The sequence below is a fragment of the Leishmania donovani genome, chromosome 36, assembly GCF_000227135.1.
Source record: "Leishmania donovani BPK282A1 complete genome, chromosome 36".
NCBI classification, from domain to species: Eukaryota; Euglenozoa; class Kinetoplastea; order Trypanosomatida; family Trypanosomatidae; genus Leishmania; species Leishmania donovani.
In genome coordinates, this window is record NC_018263.1 from 999,979 (window position 1) to 1,017,472 (window position 17,494).

General features: G+C 57.3%; 6 protein-coding genes across 6 annotated transcripts; all 6 read left to right on the plus strand.

The window, feature by feature from the left end:
* Positions 1 to 1,207: 1,207 nt before the first annotated feature.
* LDBPK_362560 (caltractin, putative) lies at positions 1,208 to 1,927 on the plus strand (the record flags this gene model as incomplete). Its single annotated transcript, XM_003865323.1, has 1 exon — positions 1,208 to 1,927. One exon carries the CDS (start codon positions 1,208 to 1,210, stop codon positions 1,925 to 1,927), a length of 720 nt encoding a protein of 239 aa, XP_003865371.1.
* Positions 1,928 to 2,950: 1,023 nt separating this feature from the next.
* Positions 2,951 to 3,718, plus strand: LDBPK_362570 (hypothetical protein, conserved; the record flags this gene model as incomplete). Its single annotated transcript, XM_003865324.1, has 1 exon — positions 2,951 to 3,718. The coding sequence occupies one exon, from the start codon at positions 2,951 to 2,953 to the stop codon at positions 3,716 to 3,718; it is 768 nt and encodes a 255-aa protein (XP_003865372.1).
* A 1,327-nt stretch (positions 3,719 to 5,045) lies between these two features.
* LDBPK_362580 (hypothetical protein, conserved) lies at positions 5,046 to 6,401 on the plus strand (the record flags this gene model as incomplete). The annotated part of the gene is made up of 1 exon (XM_003865325.1): positions 5,046 to 6,401. One exon carries the CDS (start codon positions 5,046 to 5,048, stop codon positions 6,399 to 6,401), a length of 1,356 nt encoding a protein of 451 aa, XP_003865373.1.
* A 1,896-nt stretch (positions 6,402 to 8,297) lies between these two features.
* On the plus strand, positions 8,298 to 10,418 carry LDBPK_362590 (hypothetical protein, conserved; the record flags this gene model as incomplete). The annotated part of the gene is made up of 1 exon (XM_003865326.1): positions 8,298 to 10,418. One exon carries the CDS (start codon positions 8,298 to 8,300, stop codon positions 10,416 to 10,418), a length of 2,121 nt encoding a protein of 706 aa, XP_003865374.1.
* A 1,493-nt stretch (positions 10,419 to 11,911) lies between these two features.
* Positions 11,912 to 13,249, plus strand: LDBPK_362600 (acid phosphatase, putative; the record flags this gene model as incomplete). Its single annotated transcript, XM_003865327.1, has 1 exon — positions 11,912 to 13,249. One exon carries the CDS (start codon positions 11,912 to 11,914, stop codon positions 13,247 to 13,249), a length of 1,338 nt encoding a protein of 445 aa, XP_003865375.1.
* Positions 13,250 to 15,591: 2,342 nt separating this feature from the next.
* On the plus strand, positions 15,592 to 16,368 carry LDBPK_362610 (hypothetical protein, conserved; the record flags this gene model as incomplete). The annotated part of the gene is made up of 1 exon (XM_003865328.1): positions 15,592 to 16,368. One exon carries the CDS (start codon positions 15,592 to 15,594, stop codon positions 16,366 to 16,368), a length of 777 nt encoding a protein of 258 aa, XP_003865376.1.
* Positions 16,369 to 17,494: the final 1,126 nt, after the last annotated feature.

Consider the following 17,494-nt stretch of genomic DNA (forward strand, 5'->3'; position numbering starts at 1 on the left):
GTGTGTGCCGTGCCGTGTCGTGTGCTGGGCGCTGCTGTGGTGTGTGGCGTGTGCGGGCCGCCTGTGCTCCGCGCGGCGACCGTGTACATGTGTGTCTGCGTCCCCTGTGTGCCAGCGGTGTGCTGGCGTCCGCCACTCTCGTGCGTGGCGCCGTGGCTGCGCACGCGCGCCTGCTCCGCAGGCCCGTGTGTGCCGCAGCAATGCCTGTGCGGCGGTGTCTTTCCAATCCCGAAGCACCGCGAGGCAGCTTGGACACTCCCCCACCTCTGCGTGTCAACGCAGCTGATCTCTCATGTATTCCGCTAGAAGTTGCGCTGCGCTGCGCATGTTTGCGTCCGTTTCACTCGTCAGGGAGTATGTATGAGGTTTTGTGCTCCTTTGCCGTATTTTAGGTCTTTGGCCCTGCCTCGGTTGCTCGGTGAGGCCGTGGAGGGGGGGGGGAAGGGGGGCGACGAAAGGGTACCTCTTCACTTAAGGAGGCTCTGTTTGAGTGTCTTGTTGGTTCTTGGCGTAGGTCCTCCTGTTGGCGCTTCGATGTGGCCTGCGCATTGGTGAATGGAGAAGGGCAGCGGCATCAGATGGGAAGGAATGCCAATGCCTTTGCAGCCGCCTGGACGAGTGATGAGCGGAAACCGTTGTGGCAGATAGACAGCGTTTTCACCCCTCTTTGGTGTGACGATGTGGCGCGGCGCAATTTGTCGTAATCGCACCCTAGCTGAGGTCACAAAGAGATGTACTCGAGCAAGCGCAGAAACAGACCTTCATATGCAGGAGCTGCTTCGCGCATGCATTGCAGCGTTCGCATGCTGTTCGCCTCAAGTGCATGTCTCATGCGTTGCTCTTGCAGGTAGGCTCTCTATGCCTCCCTGTCACGTTGTTTCTTCACCTCACCTCTTCGGCACTCTTCACTATAAAATGCGTCTGCGATGATTATTAGGTCCTCAGCTTCAGTCACGCGCTCAACACTCCCGGGCAAAGAGCAGACACATACATCTTAGCCTCCTGTTGCTGCTGCATAGAAGTGTCGCTGCCACTGTTGGTGTGTACGTACTTGAGCATTTTTTCCGCGCATTGCCAACGGCATTCACGCAGACGCACTTGCTCTGGTGCACAAGTGAGATCATCGATGGCGTCCTCAGTTTTTCTGCGTGAAGACATTAAAGAGGTCTTCAGCATTTACGATGAAGACGTTTCGGGTACCATTAGCATGCAGGATGCAGGGCGTGCCCTCTACACCGTTACCGGTCAGCGGGTAGCGCGATCGGAACTTCTGAAACTCATCGCCTTTGCTCAGAACGCGGTGGCGAAGCAGCAGCAGGAACTGCAGAACCGGCAGGATCAAGTGTCATCTCAGCAGCGCTCTGTGATGACGAGCGCCGGATCAAAAAATTCACAGGATGCGACGACTGTCGCGGATAACGATGCGACGCGCTTCGCTATTAGCACCCGCTCATCTAGTCGAACAGGCGAATCCATGAGCAACTTCAGTGTGCGAGAATCGTCCCCGGCAACTCAGCAGGCCACTCCTTCGACAGTTGCGGCATCAGCAGCAGCCTTTCCTGCCTCCCCCTCCGCGGCCGCTTCGGTGAGTCAAATCCGATTTGTTTCACCTCACTCTCACTTGCTGGACAGCAGCGAAGGCATCGATCTCGACGTCTTTGAGCAGATTGTCCTGCGCAAGCTGAAGCACCGCAGCTACGAAGAAGAGCTGGCGTACACCTTCGCGCTACTCGAGGATAAGTCTTACCCTGGCTTCATCACGAAGGAGAGTGTGCGCCGCATTGCCGCCGAGACGGGAGAGCCACTGACGGAGGCGGAGATTGCGGAGATGTTCGACCCACTCGTGACAGGGGTGTCAACCGCTGCGGTGGATCTCTCGACGTTCACGGACCTTCAGCTGAAAGCTCGCAAAGCAGAAGACTCTTAACGTGCAGTCACATACGCGCTCAGCGAAGAGTGGTGTGGTTGCGCGAAGAAGCTGAAAACGAGAACGCACATATGTATACTACCGCCACTCCCGCGAGCACATACAGAAACAACTGTGTGCCATCCCTCGTGTGCATGGTGCACTGTTGGCACCGATTGGGACAGCTTCTAAATCTTTTTTTTTTCTCCTGGCTGCTACGCGCAGCCTCCTTTGAAGATACGCAACTGCCAAAATAGGTATTGTCGTCGTTTAGTGTCTTTGCGAGACCGCGCAGCGCGCGTTGGGTGAACGCGCCGCGTCAAAGGCGTATAAACAGAAAACGGAAGCAGATCAAGGGCAGCAAACAGAAAAACTACGTAGGCCTGGTTGTAAACAGGCATGAACACATTTGCAAGTGTATTCAACCTGTCTTTGCCCGATAACTTCGCGTTCTTTACTCTGCGGTCGATGCGGCAGCGACGCTCCGGTCGTGGTGGTGTTGAAATCCCCACGAACGTCTTTGCATAGTTTTGGCTAGCGGGCATCATGCCTCATCAGCGAAAACCCTTCAGTTGGTCATTGTACTCCTTCTGCGCTTTCTCTCTATCGTCTTTTTTCATTTCGGCGTGTTTTCCATATCTCTTTCTTTCGGATCCTCTCGGCAATACTGCGCACGAGAGACGTGGAGAGGAAAGAGCCCCCCCCCCTCCCTACCTTCTTAACCGGCTGTGCACGTGCTTTGCCTGCTCACACACACGCGCATAATCTTCCTTCCCCCCCCCCGACATTTCGTACTCATCCGAATATTCATACGGCCCTAACGCCACGACCGCATCGGTGTACCTCTTTTTTTTTTCTGCTGCTGCAGGCGACCACTCTTCCTCTCTCTTTCGTTTCGGTTTGCGGTTTTGTCGATTGCCTCGGCTCTCCCTGTTTTGTTACGCTTTTCTTATTTTCCAGCCTCAATACTCGACGTGCGTCGCGCTTTATTGGGTACTCAGCCCTCCCCCCCCCCGCCTTTCCCCGCGATCGGCATTCATCAAGATGGGGAAGCCTTCGGATCCCGCACCGCCCAACCGGCGGTGCGCCGAGTGTGAGCGTAGCTTCGGCATCACAGTGTGGAAGCACATCTGCGATGTGTGCCACCGCACCGTGTGCGACGACTGCGCCCCTCGCAGCACCGAGAGCGTTGATGCTAAGGGTGAAAAGGCGATGTTGCGAGTGTGCAAGACATGCGGTACCACAGGGCACCGTCTAGGCAGTGCCGCTGGTGGCAACTGCGCTACCGATGGTGCACAGGGCACAGGCACTGCTCGCCCAGACCCACATAGTGAGGCTGAGAGGGAGCGCCGTGCGCGCATCATCGAAGAGCGCAACAAGGCACAGAAAAACCGCGGGCGCCCTCAACGCGCGGGCGGCGAGGATGGCTCCAGAGCTGCGGTTGCGAGTGCGCGGCCTGCTCCCCCCGCTCCGGCAACCTCATCTCCCACATCGGCCCCGCCAAGGGCGTCTGCCTCGCCTCCGGCTGCTCTGCCGCCACCGCCCGCAAACTCTGGCAGTCAAGAGCGTCTGGTCAACCCTGCCCTAGAGGCGGCGATGCGACGCCAGCAACAGCAGCAAGCGCACAGTCGCGCTGCAGCTTCTTCGCCGGCGGCCAACATGTCTCCCGAGAAGATGCGTCTCCTTTGTGAGATCGAGGCGCTCCTGGCGAAGCATCTCGAGGATCCGCCCTTTGGCTTGCGGGCAGCGGATGAAGCGAAGCTGCACGGGTACCTTCAGTTCCTCAAGAAGAAGTATCATTTGAGCGAGTAGCTGGGGAGAGTGGTTGGGCGCTTTCGGGAGTGGGGTCGGACCGGGTCGGCTTGCTCTCCTCGCGAGGCCTTCTAGTGGCGTGTGAGCCTGCGTGCGCAAGTGTAGGTGTGATGGTGTTCTTCTCTTCGCGTTTTGTCGCTCAACGTGTTCGTGCACAAAATGTCTGTGTCCATGTTGGGGGGGGGGGGAGGCGGATCGATGTGTGTCTCTGCCCTCTCCTTCCCTGTCTGCGTTTCTCTTGGTGCGCACCACCCCTTGTGTTTGCTCTCACATGCTCGCCAGCGACCTTCACCTCTCTCCTTGCATGCACCACTGGCTGCGAGAACACGACCACTATCACCGTAATCACCACCAACGCTTTTCGTCGCCTCTCCTCTTGAGTGTGAAGAATGCATGATGACTCCTCCCCGCCTCCGCCCCCACCACCTGGGCGAAGAAAGGCGAGGCTGCGGAGCAAAACGGGAAACAAAGAGCTGGTGGGAAGAGAGAGGACGGCGCGAAGTGCATGTGCATGATCGCGCCTGGTACCAACGCTCAACAATCGCCTGCTGTCAGGTCCTAAAACAAGCCTCTCCTGCACTACAGCGTGCTGCTATTGCGCATGCAGCGTGGCGAATATGAAACCTCCGAGCAATCGAATGCCCAGACATCGAATCAGCATTGCTCCGGCGAACTCCGTAACGCACATAGCCTGCGCCGCTGTTTCTCTCTCGTGCCCGAGCGCCCATGCCACTCTTCTGCCCTTTGCCTGCATCTCCTCGTTGCCCTCTTCTTATCTCTCTTTCCCCTTCGCCCCCTCGGTCTTTGGGTCGCCTCCAACAGTACGTGGCTTGACGCATCGAGTTTGAAAGCGAACGCAGGCTCCGCAAACATCAACTCCAGGTGGCAGACTCTACTGTCAGCGCTGTTGTGCACTGAAGCCAAGTACTGCATGCGCAAATACGGCAACGCCCTGATGTGTCTGTGCGTGTTAGCTACTTGGGCACACTGTCACCGCCACTCCACCCTTTGATCTCCTCTCCCCCCCCCCCCACTTCCTCCCTTACTCCTCCACGCGCCTTAAGGCAGACGGCCAGTAGCAAGGGCGGCAACAAACTTAAATCCTACGCTGTGCGCCCATTCTGTCCTCACTGCGCTCACCTGCTCACTCTCTGGGAAGCCGCATAGCAGCAGTGTAGGGACAGGCGCGCCAATATACACGCAAGCAGCTCTGTGCGGGCACGCACTGTGTTTCGGTGTTTTTCCTGCTTCCTTGTCCCGTTGAGCCTGGGATGGCGGTGCATATTTAGCAAACAAGCGAAAAAGAAGCACCTTTGTATTGGGCGCAATGCAGGATTGGCAGATCGCCGTGCTCGTCGTCGTCATCGTCGTCTTCGTGGCGCTGGCGACGCCGCTTATCTTTCTTATTTACCGCTTTGGTAGCAACCGACGCCGCTACTCCTCGAAAAGAACGAACACGACCACCTCCCGCTACGCCGATAGCAGCTGTTGCGCCAAGCATAACATCGTTGACGCCGGAGATGCCTTTGGCCAGCTGTTCCGCGGTGACCCGCGCATTCATCCCAGTACCCATCTGCTTTACTTTCTGGACTTTCAAGGAGAGCTGCACTGGATCGACTTCAATAAGAAACCGGCAGCAAAGATCGATACCGAGTCGGCGCTGCAGCAGTATATTTTCGAAAACTTTCATCCTATGGTCGAAGAGGGCAACAGGGTGGTGCCTTTGCCCCCTGAGATGTTGGCTCTGTCGTACATAAACGATCATCAGTCGCTGGTAGTGCTGGACCTGAATCGCCTGCTCGCCCGTGACGCCGAGTTCGGTGCACGGATGCGGCACACCGCAGAACGCCCGTTGCTGTTATCGCGACTTGTGGCAGACGTCGCCGATGGGGCCGTGTTCACAGCACTAAGTCGTTACGGCTACACTGTCGGGGACGCTTCCGTGCCGTCCGTCACTCAAACAGGCATGCAGTGCCCGGCACTTGTCGCGGCGTCACCACCCCAGCAGCGTCATCAGCGGATTGATGTAGACCTTAGCACATCTCGCGCAAATCCAATAGCCGCGGCTCCAGCAGTTTCAGCCTCTATGCCCGACACACACGTCCCTCCGCCGACGGTCCGGCCGCCCGTCGCTCCCCATCTGTCCCCGCCATCGAACTTCAGCTCTCCCTATGCGTGCGACGCTTCCGGCATGGCTCCCGCACCTGTCATTCACCCGTGCGATACGCATCACATCACGACCAGCACCCCCGTCTCCATCACGGCAGCCTCTTACACGGTACTGAACGCCAACGGCAGTCGCACGGAGCTTGACGCGATTAGCACAGCGAGGATTGAAGGGGCGCGGCTCCGGTGGGACCGACGACAGAGCCTTGTGGTGCCGTTTATGTCAGGGGTTTTGTCAGGGTACCAGTGCGTCATTGATCCGGTCACGGAGGAGGCGACACTCTCCACGGAGTCTGCAGCGCGCGCCGCGAACGTCAACGGCGTGGAGTCCATCGTGTGTCGGCGTGCCGACGCCCTATACTACACCGTCGAGCGCGTGAACTCGACGCAGTGGCTGCCATTTGACGAGGCCTTCTACCTCCCGGCTGGGCGGTGGTGTGTGCGGGCCCGCGCCACGCTGTACTGCGACAACAGCAGCAAAACGATCGCGAAGGTCTTCACGGTGACTGTGATTTGACGCTTTGGGAAAAGAATGGCGGGAAAGGGGAGCTGCACGGGATTATGCACGCCGCCGCCTGATTCTCCTGCGGCCCTACCTCTTTCATGGCACTGAACGAACGCGCTTGCTTACTCACATGGATGTCGACTGTATTGCATGCCCTCCTTCTTTTTTCGTCATGCTTTGAAAAACTGCTAAGGTGGCCGTGATGACAGGGGGACGCACCTGACTGCGTGGTATCACAGGATCCAGTGCCCCCACTCCATGTGTGCGGAGGCCAAGCAGCGCCCCTCCACCCCCCCCCCCCTCTATCCCTGCCAAAATGTGAAACCACCCCTGGTGGTTGCAGGGTCATGCGCCTACGACATGGGGGGAGGTCAGAGCGATGCATCACTGCTGATATCGGCGGGCAGGTCCTGGATAGCGTTGCGCCGGTGCGAGGTGCAACACTGCACACGTGTGTACCATCCATGTGATTAGGCAGAGTGTCGGCGTGGCCCAAACGTACCTCACCCGGCCACAGCGAGGGATGCACCAGGTGGCGGAAGGCACCATGGGATCGGCTGTGGGGCGGCCTGCGAGGCGGTGTGTGGGCATAGTTTGAGGTAGGGGTCGTGCTCGATGACTGAGTCAGCGCATGGCCTGTACCACGTGTCTGCAGCTGCTTCGCACCACGCCGACGGGGGCCTGTGACAGGACAGGTAGACTGGAGTGGGAACTCGTGCTGAATTGAAGAACGAAGACGTTTTTTTCGTTAGAAAGCTGAGGTGGCAGACGCTGGAAGCCTTCCGTATTACCACTGCTACTACGACGTCGACGCAGCTGTGAGTGCCTCGAGTGCTTTCGAGGTGGCTGCGCCGGAGCTTACCTATCTTTCCGCGTTTCTTCCTCTGTTTTCGTTGTGTCTCTGTGGTCTGCTCTCAGGTTTGAATTCGCGATGGTGGGAAAGTTTTTCTCTGCTTTGATAGATGTCCTGCTCACTATGCGTGTACCTGTGATTCTGTGTGTATAGGTAGACATATATATATATATATATGTATGTAGTTTTGTGCATGTGTATGTGTACACTCGTTCACTTGGGATCTGGATGCACGGTTCGTTCTTATTGCCTTTTTTTTTGCTCGGGGGAATGCAGAGGGGAGGGAGGGTCTGTTGACGCATGAGGGGGAAAGGACATGTGCTCGCTTCTTTTGTTTCATCCACTTTTTTTCAGCTGCTTTCCCCACACACAGACGTAGGCCCCCTCCCCTCCTCTTTTTTTGCTAAACGACCAATCCTCTGCTCACTTCTCTGATGTCTTCCCTCCGGTCCTCTCATGGCACATGCACGGCATATACGAGGATGTACAATGGCAACGAAAACAATACTCATTAGAAAAAGGGACGTGACACGCCGTTGTGGTCGTATTCGATGTCATGGCGTCCTGCGGTCGTATCTAGCCTGCGCACTTCCCTGACGGCTCCGCTAGGCAGGTGCTGCTGCAGTGGCACCCAAAGTGCGCAACGGGATAATTCATGTACGGGCTGGAGGCGTCAGAAGAGACTTTATCATCACACCGCATCCGAGATGCGGGCGTTAAGACGAAGAAAAGTTGCTTGAACCGCCCTTGGCTTGTTGGAATGTGGTACGTGCGTGTGCATGTGTGCTACCATGAGACGCCCCGGATTTCCCTAAACATTCCTCTCGTGCGCGCTCTTCTTTTCTCCCTCACCTGCGACGCACGAGAGCATATATTGCAGCGTTCTTCTGTTGTACTTATCTGTATGTGTGCGTGCTTGTGGATGTGCATTCAAGGCGCTGCAGGAGCGTTCCCTTCGCTGAAATCGGGCGAAGCGAAAGAGTCCGTCGCACAAGCACAGCACGCGGTCGCACCGCGCTGGAAGAGAACAAGACCAATACGCAATGCTTACGGGCATGTTGCAGGGCATTTTGGGGTCCGTGTCAAGCACAGGCATCCGCGAGGCTGAGAATGTACTTCGGCAAAGTTGGCCATCGCTTCTAAAGCTGAAGGATGAGGCGCAGACCCGGTTCTGCGCCGATGCAGAGTCCTTCCTCAAGGCGCAGCTCACCAATAGACCAGCGCCGTCCGATACCTTGGCCATCTTTACTACAGTCTACGTGACCGCGGTGCACGCCATTCACTCTGGCCTTGCCGCGCCAGTCCGATGGACCAAGGCGCAGGACAGCCCCTTCCGTCCGTCGATGCCGGTTGAGCGCGTGCTGCCTTCACGCAGGGAGGCCGCACGAGTTGTCGCCAGTGTGTGCGAGCGGCTTCTGCTTGCCAACGCCAAGGTAGCTGGGGCGTACTTCAGCAAGCTGCTGCGTGAAACGGCCATGGGGGTACCTCTTCTGGCCCTTGTGCTACGCGCGTACGGCGAGGCGGCGGTGGGGGTACTGTCGGCCCATTCAGAGGACCCACCGTACCTCCAAAGCTGCATCCATCATCTCGTTTTGGCAACATACAAGTTTACCGTGGCCATGTCTGACGATGCTCTTACTATCGCCCATCCAATCCTCCTCCACGTCGCCCGCGTGAGCGGTCGCACTCAGGACGCAATGCAGCTCTTGTGCCGTCCGATCTACTCCGTCAGCCCAATGCTGACGGGTATCGGCTTGTCGGACTACGTCGCCTACCATGCTGAGGCTGCGCTCCTGCTTGCTGCACTGGAGCAGTACGAGAGCGCCATGTACGCCCTTACACCAGTGAGTCAGCTCTCTCCAACGCGCGGCATGCCGGAGGGCGAAAAAGGAAGCCGTGGCGGAGCCGGCGAAGGAGACCTCCCACCGTGGCTAAACGAGCTCGAGTATGAGGAAGCTGACGTGCGCGATGCTATCCCTCGCAGTGGCGGTTGCGCTGCTGACGCCAGCCGGGCTCCCGTCACCGGTGCCGATAGCGCCCTCCCTGCGCAGCAGTCGGTGGTCCTCTACCCCTGGTACCGCACGGAGTGCGTCGGGGAGACGCGCAAGTACGCCGGCAGCACCGATGCCAAAGACCGAAAGGCTGAGGTAAAAGCCGTTGTGTGGCGCGGCATCTTGGTGCCGTCTGTGATCGAACGCGAAATGGATCGTCGCGCTGTTACGTGGGCAAAACGTTTGGGCATCGTGCTGCTCGCTGCGGCCTTTGGCGGCGGCAGCCCACGCGGCGTGATGGCGCTCACGGCGTCGGCCGGGCGGCGGATAGTGGACAACGAAGAGGCGTCGTCCATATGGACTGGCATGGCGTCGGCGATCGCTGGCCACGTGTGCTTTCCTCATCCACTGTTTCGTCTCCTGACGGAGACAACTCCCGTGTCGCTCCGCTCCTTCGTGCACTTCGTCACGACCGACAAGACGGCGAGTGCGCGGGCCTACGCGGACCTTCTCGTAGCAATCGCCCGACGCGATGCAAACAATGCTCATCAGTGCCTAGGCAATCCCGCCAATGTCTCACTATTTACAGCAGACCTCACGGTGGATGTGGTCAGGGCAACGGTGCTGCGTGAGCTTCCGCGACACATTCTACTGGATGTGGCGCGCATGTACGCTCATGTGCCGATGCAAATGCTGTTGGACCGGTCACAACCCATACACACGGCCGCTAAGGCCAAGGGCGCGACGCCAGCGAATGAAAGAGCTGAAGATGAGGAGAGACCACTGGATGCCGCCACTGTGGACAGCAGACACGCGCTTGTGCAGCTGTTGGTCAAGATGTGCTCCACCGGAGATTTGGCCTCCTCTCACGTGTGCGTCACTGCAGCTCCCGCTGCTGATGCGGCCGCCAAGGAACGTGCAACTTTTTATCCCGTCGAAGAGGTGGCCAGGCAGTTGAGTAGGGGCACCGCCTCCTTTTGTGTGTCCACTGCCAGCGTGAAGTGGACGCTGCCGTCCTCAGCAGCGCGCTTGCAGCGCTGTGCTCAAGTTGTGCAGTTCCACATCCATCAATACCCGAGCGTCAACCTCGGCACCTCTCTTGTGCCGATGCTGGCCCAGCTGCAGGAGCTCCAGAGGGTCGTGGATGCCGACGCCGAAGAAATTTGCGACATGGGGATCGTTTAGGGCGGGGAGCGGGCGCACACGGTATCGTGCCGATCGAACGGTGATGTTCGTGTGTCATGTGTCGTCTTTTCTCTTCTTGGTGCTTGTCTTTTTTTTTTCTCGCGTTCAACACACGATTTTTTGCGTGTCTAGCGAATGCCTTCGCTGAGTGGCTTCTACACACAACGTAAGTGTGCGCGGGTGTAAGCGCTGCTGGTCATTCGCCTCTTGTGCTCCTCCGCTGTTTCACTTTCTTTTTTTTTTCACTGACCTTTGGTGGCCTGCGAATGGGCGTGAGTGTGAACATGAGTGCATTGGTGTCTATAGTGAAGGGAGGGAGTGTGGCCATGCATGCGCTTCCGCATTCGTTCTCGCTTAACTTCCAGGTTTGCAGCCGTCAGCAGTGATTTGCCTGTGTGAGGCTGCATACAGGCAAGCACGTCATTCGCTTTCTTGTGTGGGTGTGGCGTTTATTCACTTTTTCGTCGCTGCTTTCCGCCCTTTCTCACTCTCTCGTCCCGGATGTCGTGTGGGGGCGCCGGAGCCTGAGAGGCCACGCACGGAGGTGCCCCCACACGACATCCGGGTGACGGAGGTGAAGAAGAAACACAAACGGAGTGGCAGAAGAAGCGCTGCCAGGTGTCCACCACCTTTGCAGACCGAAGAAAAAAAGAGAGAATATCGTACGCAGACACCACGTTTCTAGCGCGGGTGTTGGTGTGTGTCTTCTGCGTCTGTGCCAGCGGGAAATGTGCGGTGGTCTCTTTTCCTTTTGGCGCGGGGTGGGGTGCGGAGGGGCACAGCAAGTATACGTTGAGCCGCAGTAGTAGCACCCTCTCTTTGCCACAGTGAACACCGACTCGGCTGGAACGGAAGACCCTCACTACTCCTTCTCTTTCACACACACACACACACGTCTCTGCGGACACGCGCTGGTGTGCGGGAAACCTTGGATGGAATCGATCAATGTATCTGGCCGCACTGCTGGAAAAGCGAAGCAAACTTTGTCTTCAGAGTTGAGCCCACAAGTGGAGAGTGCCGCTTCACCGTCATAACACGAAGACGCGAAAAGAGGGCCCGCGAAACCTATCAAACTCTCCATGCAGCCACACAAACTGTCCCCCTTCCTGGCCAGAAGCCCCCTCTCTCTCCCTCCCCTAGTTCTCCCTCTATTGAGCAGGAATCACCCATCTATACAGCGGCGTGGCTTTTTGGTGGTGATGTAAGTCGGGAATCTGGTCGAAGCGGAAAGAAGCACTTGCTGGGCTCGGCTAAGGGTCTATGGTAGCCTGGAGCCATCTGACTCCCCCTCCTCGCCTGCGTCCGGCCGCCCACAGGCAAAGGCACGCCTTCGTCTATTCTATAGCTCGGCGTTGCCGTATAGCGGCGCATCAAAGGCACAAAGCGTCGCCCCTACACAGCTCTCCGCCATGGCCGCAAGGACGCCTCTTGCGCGCGGTGCTCTGGCACGGCGCTCGGTGCTTGTTGCTCTTCTGGTGGCCCTTGTGTTGGTGATGAATCTCGCGAGGCTTGTCTCAGCGTTCGGTCTCCACTCTGCGCGACGCAATAAGCCGTCAACGGCGACTGAGACAAGTGACCCCGTGCATCCCCGCGTGAACATCAACTGGACGCAGCAGAGCCTGAACTCCAATATAACCAAGGCAGAGCGCAAGGAGATCCTCAAGAGCAAGCTGGTGCTGACGAAGCTGGTGGTGCTCAACCGCCACGGCCACCGTGCGCCGAACGCGCCGTTCTGGAAGATGTGCCCAAATGACATCAAGAGCAAGAAGCGCTACGACGTCAGTGCAGAGGACTTGACTGGGCTCGGCATGGAGGAGGAGTACAACTTTGGCCAGTATGTGCGAAACAACTATCACGCCTTTATTGGCGACAAGTTCAACCGCATGCTGCACTACTTCCGCGCTGTTGGCGAGCCGCGCATCTTGCAGTCGGCAATGGCGGTGGCCCAAGGGATCTTCCCGGATGGATTCGGTCCGGGCGGCTACTTGCCATCGCGGCCGCAGTTTGTGCCCATCTTCTCCGACATGGACACGCACGAGTACCTGCTCGATGACGTGCCGTGCTTCCGGCGGGCCGAGAACGACTCGCATCGGTGGATCGACAAGCGCTATCAGAACTTCATCGATGACCCGAACACGGGTCGTGTGCTAAAGATGATAAAGGAGGTGTGCGGCGAGTACATCGGCCCGGCGGAAGGCTACGCCTACATCAAGACTGTGGCAGACGGTCTCACATTCAACAGCGACATCGGTCTGAAGGTGGCCAAGGGCAGGCTGACACCGGAGATGCTGTTCAGCATTCGCAACGTCTCGCTGCAGCTCCTCATGCAGCGCCTGTACGACACAGATGAGCAACAGACGTACATGGCGGTCGACCTCCCCCGCAACATCCTGCAGACGCTTAACCACACCCATGTCGGAGATACCCCGGAGCAGCTGAACGACTTCACCGACACGCGGCAGGAGTCCACCTTTTACTTTATGCACCGTGAGGCCCTCTACGCCTTCGCGCAGTTTTTTGGGTTTCAATACAACGTAGCTGGGTTGCCGCCAGGCGAGTTGCCCGTGGCGTCCTCTATCATTATGGAGAAGCTCGTGCCTCATCGCGACCAGTACTCCCACAACGCCTCCCGCATCTACGTTCGCATAACGCTATGGACGCCGTACAATGGCATCTACACAATACCCATATCCACCTGCCGTATCCCCGAGCTGTGTGAGCTGAAGGAACTGCGGTACATCCACGACATCCGCGTGAGCCGCACGGGTACATGGGAGCAGCTGTGCAACTACGCGCCGCAAGAAATCGATCACACAACGGATATTCGTTGACGACAAGGAAGTTAAAGGGAAAGAGAAATGGTAGTGTCCGAAGCAGCGCGATTGGAAAGCGAGCTGGGGAGAAGGGGATAGCGTGGGCAGCGTACTGTGTTTCTGTGCTGGGTGTGGTCATCATGCTTTTTTTTCGCTGTTGTGTGGGTGCTACCCGCTCAAGCGTTCATCCACTCCCCCTCCCCTACACCCACGTGCCTCCGCGCCCAGCGTGTAGGGTTGTGGGCTGTGTGGCCTTTTTTGTTTTTCTGCTTTGGTTTTTTGTTCGCTACACCAGCTCAGCTTGCTGCATCGATCCGTTCTCCCCTCTCTTTTCTTTGTTACTTTTATTGCCCTTAGCCTGGGTGCTTCCCATGCTTCTTTCTTCATTCTTTTATCTGTTCCCCACCACCACCACCCTCGTTGACTGTTTTCTCCCTTTATTCTTCTGGCCTTGCAGCTCCTTATCGATCACAAGCACCCTGTTACCCTTTTTGTCGTCCATCGCCCCGCTTCGCAGCGCATTTTCCCTTCCTCCCCTCACCCGTGCTCATTTTATGCACGGACGGCGACAGGCAAGACGTCAAGCGCCAACGCGTTTTGCTGTCGTGCTTGTGGAGATTCATTCTCCTATCTGCTGCTCTGTAGAGCCCGGCTTACACTGTGTCGTCTACTTTGTAGGCAAGAGGGTATAAACAACGAAAATGGGGATTCGGGTAAGAGGAGCATAGTAAGACTCAAGTCGTCTTGGTGTGTTTTTTCGTCTGCGATGCACGTATTGCCTACACCTGTGAGTGGTGTATTCGTTACTGACCTTTGGGGGGCCTGTGTATGTGTGTGTGTGTGTGTGTGGTGATCGTGCTGTGTCTAAGTCTCAAAAGGGTCTTGGAGCCGAACACGAGCGCGTAAAGGCAGACACAAATCGTGCCTTTTTTGTTTCTCGCCGCTTCTTCACCCGCCCTCGTCCATCCCTTCGTTGGAAAGGGGATTCGTACGGGTGTCTGTGTGTATGTGTATGTCTTTGAGGCGCCTCAAATGAGGTAGAGAGACTGCACGTGTATGTTTGCCGGTTGATGTATGTTGATGTACACGGGGGGAAGGAAGGGGTGAGGACACACTCCTTCCACGCGCACTTTCCACTTCCGCCCCCCCCCCTCCAAGCCCCGCCCATATCACGTATCAATGAAGCGAAGGAATGGATGTGGAGAAAGATGATCGATGGCAGAGCGAAGAAAAACTAACCGAAAAAGCAGAAGTAGCTCGAGCAACAAAACGAAAACAAACGAAGAGAATCACAATGGTGGAAGAAGAGTTGACGTGCACATGCGCGTGCACTGTAGAGCATCGTTGTTTTTTGGGGGAGGGGAGAGGGGGGGGTCTTCTGCCCTCAGGAATCAGGTTCGAAGAACAGAAAGAAAGAGCGAGCGAGACCTCCACGTTAACTCCCCGATCCTCTCCCCCCCCCCACGCCGTACGCCTTGCGAACCCTCTCATGAGGAACAACTCCCACCGTGGGCAGCATTCTCTTGTCTCCCTTCGACGCTTGACTAGCAAGGCATCATGTGACTTGCCTTTATCTTTTTCTTTCTCAACGGCACGTTGAGCCACGAGCAGCTCAACAGTTATACGCATACACAGATGCAGCTCACCTACCTCTTTTGCACCGCAGCGACCTCCACGAACCGGGCCAACCAACACTGCTTGGAGTCGTTCAGTCCCCTGCAGTTCCAGTGCATGCAGCGCAGGCTAGGCACAGGATTAAGCCCGACATCACCGCAACGAAGCACACGGAGAAAAAAAAGCAGCAGACGGATGCGCATATTTGCCGGAGCGTCGGCACAGCTCGGAGTGAGCTGGTCCAATCCTCATCATGGCCGCAAGTCTCTTTGGCACAGCGCCAGCCCAGACTTGTCTGCCGGCACCAGGAGTCCGCAGCCGTACCCGAGGGCAGGCGGTGCAGGCTCGTGGCGGTCCTACAGTGTGGGCACTCTACCCCGATACCACGGTCGGGTGGCCGGCATCATCAGGGTTGCCGTGAGCGCCATAATGCATGCAAAACGAAGGCCCCTTCTTTGGTGTTCACTTTACCTGTAGCTCCTTTTTTCTTCGGCCCACCCTCTCCATTGCATATCTTCTTCCCTTCTCCCTGCGCTGCAGGGAGGGTCAGAAATTATCACACATCACGTGTCGAACTCGTGGGTGCGCGTGTCTGTGGGGGCGGGTCATTTGGGCACCCTCTACCCTTCCACACATCTGAGTAGCTCACGACTGTGAGACGCCACAGCTCGCACATCGCTCTACTTCTCTGCTCTATAGCCTTCGACGTTAGCCTTTCCCTTTCGTTCGTTCTGGCGTTTGATGCCATGGATCCATCGAAGCGCATCTGTCTCAAGAACCTGCCAGAGGGGTGCACGAAGCGCGAAATCGCCGAGCTGGTGCGCAACCGCACAGGCACACCGATCCACAGCATCGACCTCGGCCTCGACGCCGACGGGAAAACGCGGCGCTATGCCCATTTTTCCTGCGAGGGCGCAAAGCATGTTCTGGAGGTGCTGAGCGCTGGAGTATCGTTGCGCGATTCCACCATCTACGCTCATCCTGCCAAGGCGCACTACTCGTTCCGCTACGCTGAGGCTCGCCGCAAGCGAGAGCGGGAGGAAGCGGAGGAAAAGGAGCGGCTAGAGGCGTTTTGGGCTGCCACGAGGCAGCGCTTTTTGGACCGCACAAACGGCGGCGAGCTGCCCAAGAGCAAAACGCCCAAAGACTTCTACGCGTCAAAGCGCAGGTATGCGCGTATCGCGGCCGAGATCGCTCAAACGTCGCGCAACGCGCACGCCGCCGCAGGTGACGCCGCCTATGCCGAGCACCCACGCGGCGCCGCCCACGCGACGCCGTCCTTCTCAGGCGCAGACTGTGGCGCGAATAGCGCCCCTCGGGCTGCTTCCAAGAATCACGCCACCTCAGGTGGTGGTGACGCCAATGCAGCAAAGAAGTGCGCATCGAGGCTCACTGCTGCCAAGTCTAAAGCACCTGCTGCCGCACCTCCACCGCCGCCGCCGCCGGAGCCCACGAAAGAGGAGCGAAAGCTGAGCGGCCTCCAGGCGAAGCTAGCTGCGCTTAAGGAGAAGCTGAAGAAGTGAGGCAAGGTTGAGATCAATGTGCGCTTGCGTTGTGGGGTGTGGTCTCGCTGCTCATCTTGACTTGAGGCAAGTGCGTCTCCTCTACTTTTACTTTTTCCGGTTATACACTTGAGTGAGCATGAGGGTTCATGGATGTCGTGTGTGTGTGTGTACCTAACTGCGAGTAATGAGTTATGCGCTCACCCACGCAATTGACCCATGCTGCGAAAATCAGTTGCCCCTGTCGTCGCTTTCAAGCTCGTGAAGCGAGGATGAGAGCAGGCACGTGTATGGCTGGATGGGTAACTTCTCTTTCCCTTTATCCCCTCTTTTTCACAAGAGGGTGTAGCTGATTCTGGGGCCGACGAGGCCAACGTGGTGGCGTGTGCGCCACCCGTGTTGCTCTTTGCGTTCGGTCCTCTCGCTCTCTCCTGTCCCCTGTCTGTTGCTGTGCAAGGCAACATCATCATCACGCAGCCTTACATCAGTTTTGTCTTCCTCCTCGTTCTCGCCTCTTTCCACCTCTTACCTTCACGGTAACCAACTTCCCTTCCCTCTCTCCCCGGCCAACACGGCACAAAGCCTATCGCCTCTCTCCCCACGCGCCCCACCGCCTTACTCGCTCGTGGATGGTATCATAATCAAACATTGAAAAGAGTGCCTCACCATTCTCGTTATTTCGTGCTGCTTGTATCGCTGCCAAGCCACTGCTTCACCGAGGAAGCTGCGCCTGGAGGGCTTGTCCCTCATCCTTGACCTTGCTTTTCTTCGCAGCACGCGCGGTGCTGCCGTCGCAAAACCAGACGAGCCAAAAACAACTTTAGCAGACACGTAGCGGTGCTTTATCCCACCCACCCCACCCCACCCGCCAGCACACACACACTCCTGTCCTCTCTTGTTGTGTGCTGCGTTTTTTTTTTGTAGCTGTGTGCCTGTTTGCGGGTGGAGCGTGTCTTGTGCGAGAAGCAGAGGGGAAACCAACGATACATTCCCTTCTTGGGTCTTTGTTCACTCGAACTCCTACATCTCGTAGTGGGAACATTTGTCGCACGGTATCCTGCAGCCCCCTCCACCTCCCCCAACCCACTGTAAACTCAATATACACGGGCATACACAGTTAAGCGAGTACCCATACCTGCGCATCCTC